At 44.5% G+C, this 1,534-nt stretch overlaps 1 protein-coding gene across 1 annotated transcript in view; it reads right to left on the bottom strand.

The window, feature by feature from the left end:
* The window catches only part of LOC107298954 (histone H3-like), a 1,457-nt gene extending 1,117 nt beyond the window's left edge, over positions 1-340 (bottom strand). Inside the window, exon 1 of the mRNA XM_015828311.2 lies at positions 6-340. Coding sequence (XP_015683797.1) covers positions 6-334 — 329 coding nt within the window. The 5' untranslated portion in view covers positions 335-340. The remainder of the gene's footprint in view (positions 1-5) is intronic.
* Positions 341-1,534: the final 1,194 nt, after the last annotated feature.

Genomic DNA, 1,534 nt, shown 5'->3' with positions numbered 1-1,534 from the left:
CGCACAGGTTGGTGTCCTCGAAGAGCCCCACCAGGTAGGCCTCGCTCGCCTCCTGCAGCGCCATCACGGCCGAGCTCTGGAAGCGCAGGTCGGTCTTGAAGTCCTGCGCGATCTCGCGCACCAGCCGCTGGAAGGGCAGCTTGCGGATCAGCAGCTCCGTCGACTTCTGGTAGCGGCGGATCTCGCGCAGGGCCACCGTCCCGGGCCGGTAGCGGTGAGGCTTCTTCACGCCGCCCGTGGCCGGCGCGCTCTTCCGCGCCGCCTTGGTGGCCAGCTGCTTGCGGGGCGCCTTCCCGCCGGTCGATTTGCGGGCCGTTTGTTTGGTACGAGCCATGCTATCGCCAACGCCGAATCCTCCGAGAAATGAAGCCTAGACGCTGTGTGCCGGCCTTTTTATAGCCCGCGCCTTTAGCCTGATTGGCTGAATTCGAATATCTAGTCTTGACGCTGATTGGATACTCATCTTTATCTCGGTGTTGCCAAGGCTTTGTTTCCACGCCCAGGGTAATCCGACCCTGAATTACGTCCGTTACAAAATGTCTTCTTTTCATTGTAATTATATCCTAAGAAAGACGCTTTTTATAGGTAAATGTATCATGTGGAGGAAGGTAAAGGTATCTACAGGATACTGTTTCACTTAGCAAGTTGACAAGCTCTTTCCTTGGCAATTGTCCTTATTGTCTTCCCCGAAACTGTTTCAAACGACTGCGTGAAATCTTGGGATTAAAATACCCAGTATTGGTACGTTTCATAATTTAGTTTAAGTGTTATAACCGGAGTACTGGAGTATTATATTCCTCTTTATGTAAATTCGGCAAAATCCAATTCTGACATAAAGTGCAAATCCTTAGCATTTCGCTTTCATTTGCTCTGGCTAAAAATGTCCAATTTTAACTGCTTTAAATAGCTTTGAGTGTTGTAGGACAGGATGGCAATATTCTGCAAGTATACGGGATCCTGATTTTTGTCGGGGGGGGGGTGTATGTGTGTCTCTGGTATGTGCACAGGTGCGTTTTGAATAAGCACAAATATGGATACAATTGTGGTTTAAAAAATTGGTATGATCTTTCTTGGATGAGATCTTTTTAAATTAAGATTAATGTCTGGGACGGAAATGGTCCTATTTTAAATCTTCAGACACAACGCTTCGAAAGAGAAGCAGCTTATATCAAGATGGATCTATGTCTTGTTTAACTGCTGCCCGTTTGTTGATAGCTCAAAACTGGAAGAGTAAAGTTTTACCTACAATAGAGGACTGGAGATTGAAGGTTTCGCATCTTGCTGAAATGGCAAAGATTTCGGCTTATTTGAAGGATCATTCAAATGAACAATTTCTATTAATATGGAGAAGATGGATTGTTTATATTCAAAATAAGCATAGAATGGTGGAATATAAGTTAGGTTTTTAGATAAATATACATATATATATTTCACCTACTTATGTAGAATAACATGTTGTGGAGTTAGGGATATTAATATTAGTTTAATTTTAGTTGAATAGTATCCTGGGATTAGGTTTGGGAAGTCCGGGTGG

Source organism: Protobothrops mucrosquamatus, unplaced genomic scaffold (genome assembly GCF_001527695.2).
Source record: "Protobothrops mucrosquamatus isolate PMUCROS unplaced genomic scaffold, P.Mucros_1.0 scaffold4393, whole genome shotgun sequence".
Classification (NCBI taxonomy): domain Eukaryota; kingdom Metazoa; phylum Chordata; class Lepidosauria; order Squamata; family Viperidae; genus Protobothrops; species Protobothrops mucrosquamatus.
Note: the sequence above shows the minus strand (reverse complement) of the source record. Positions and strands in the feature narration are given on the sequence as shown.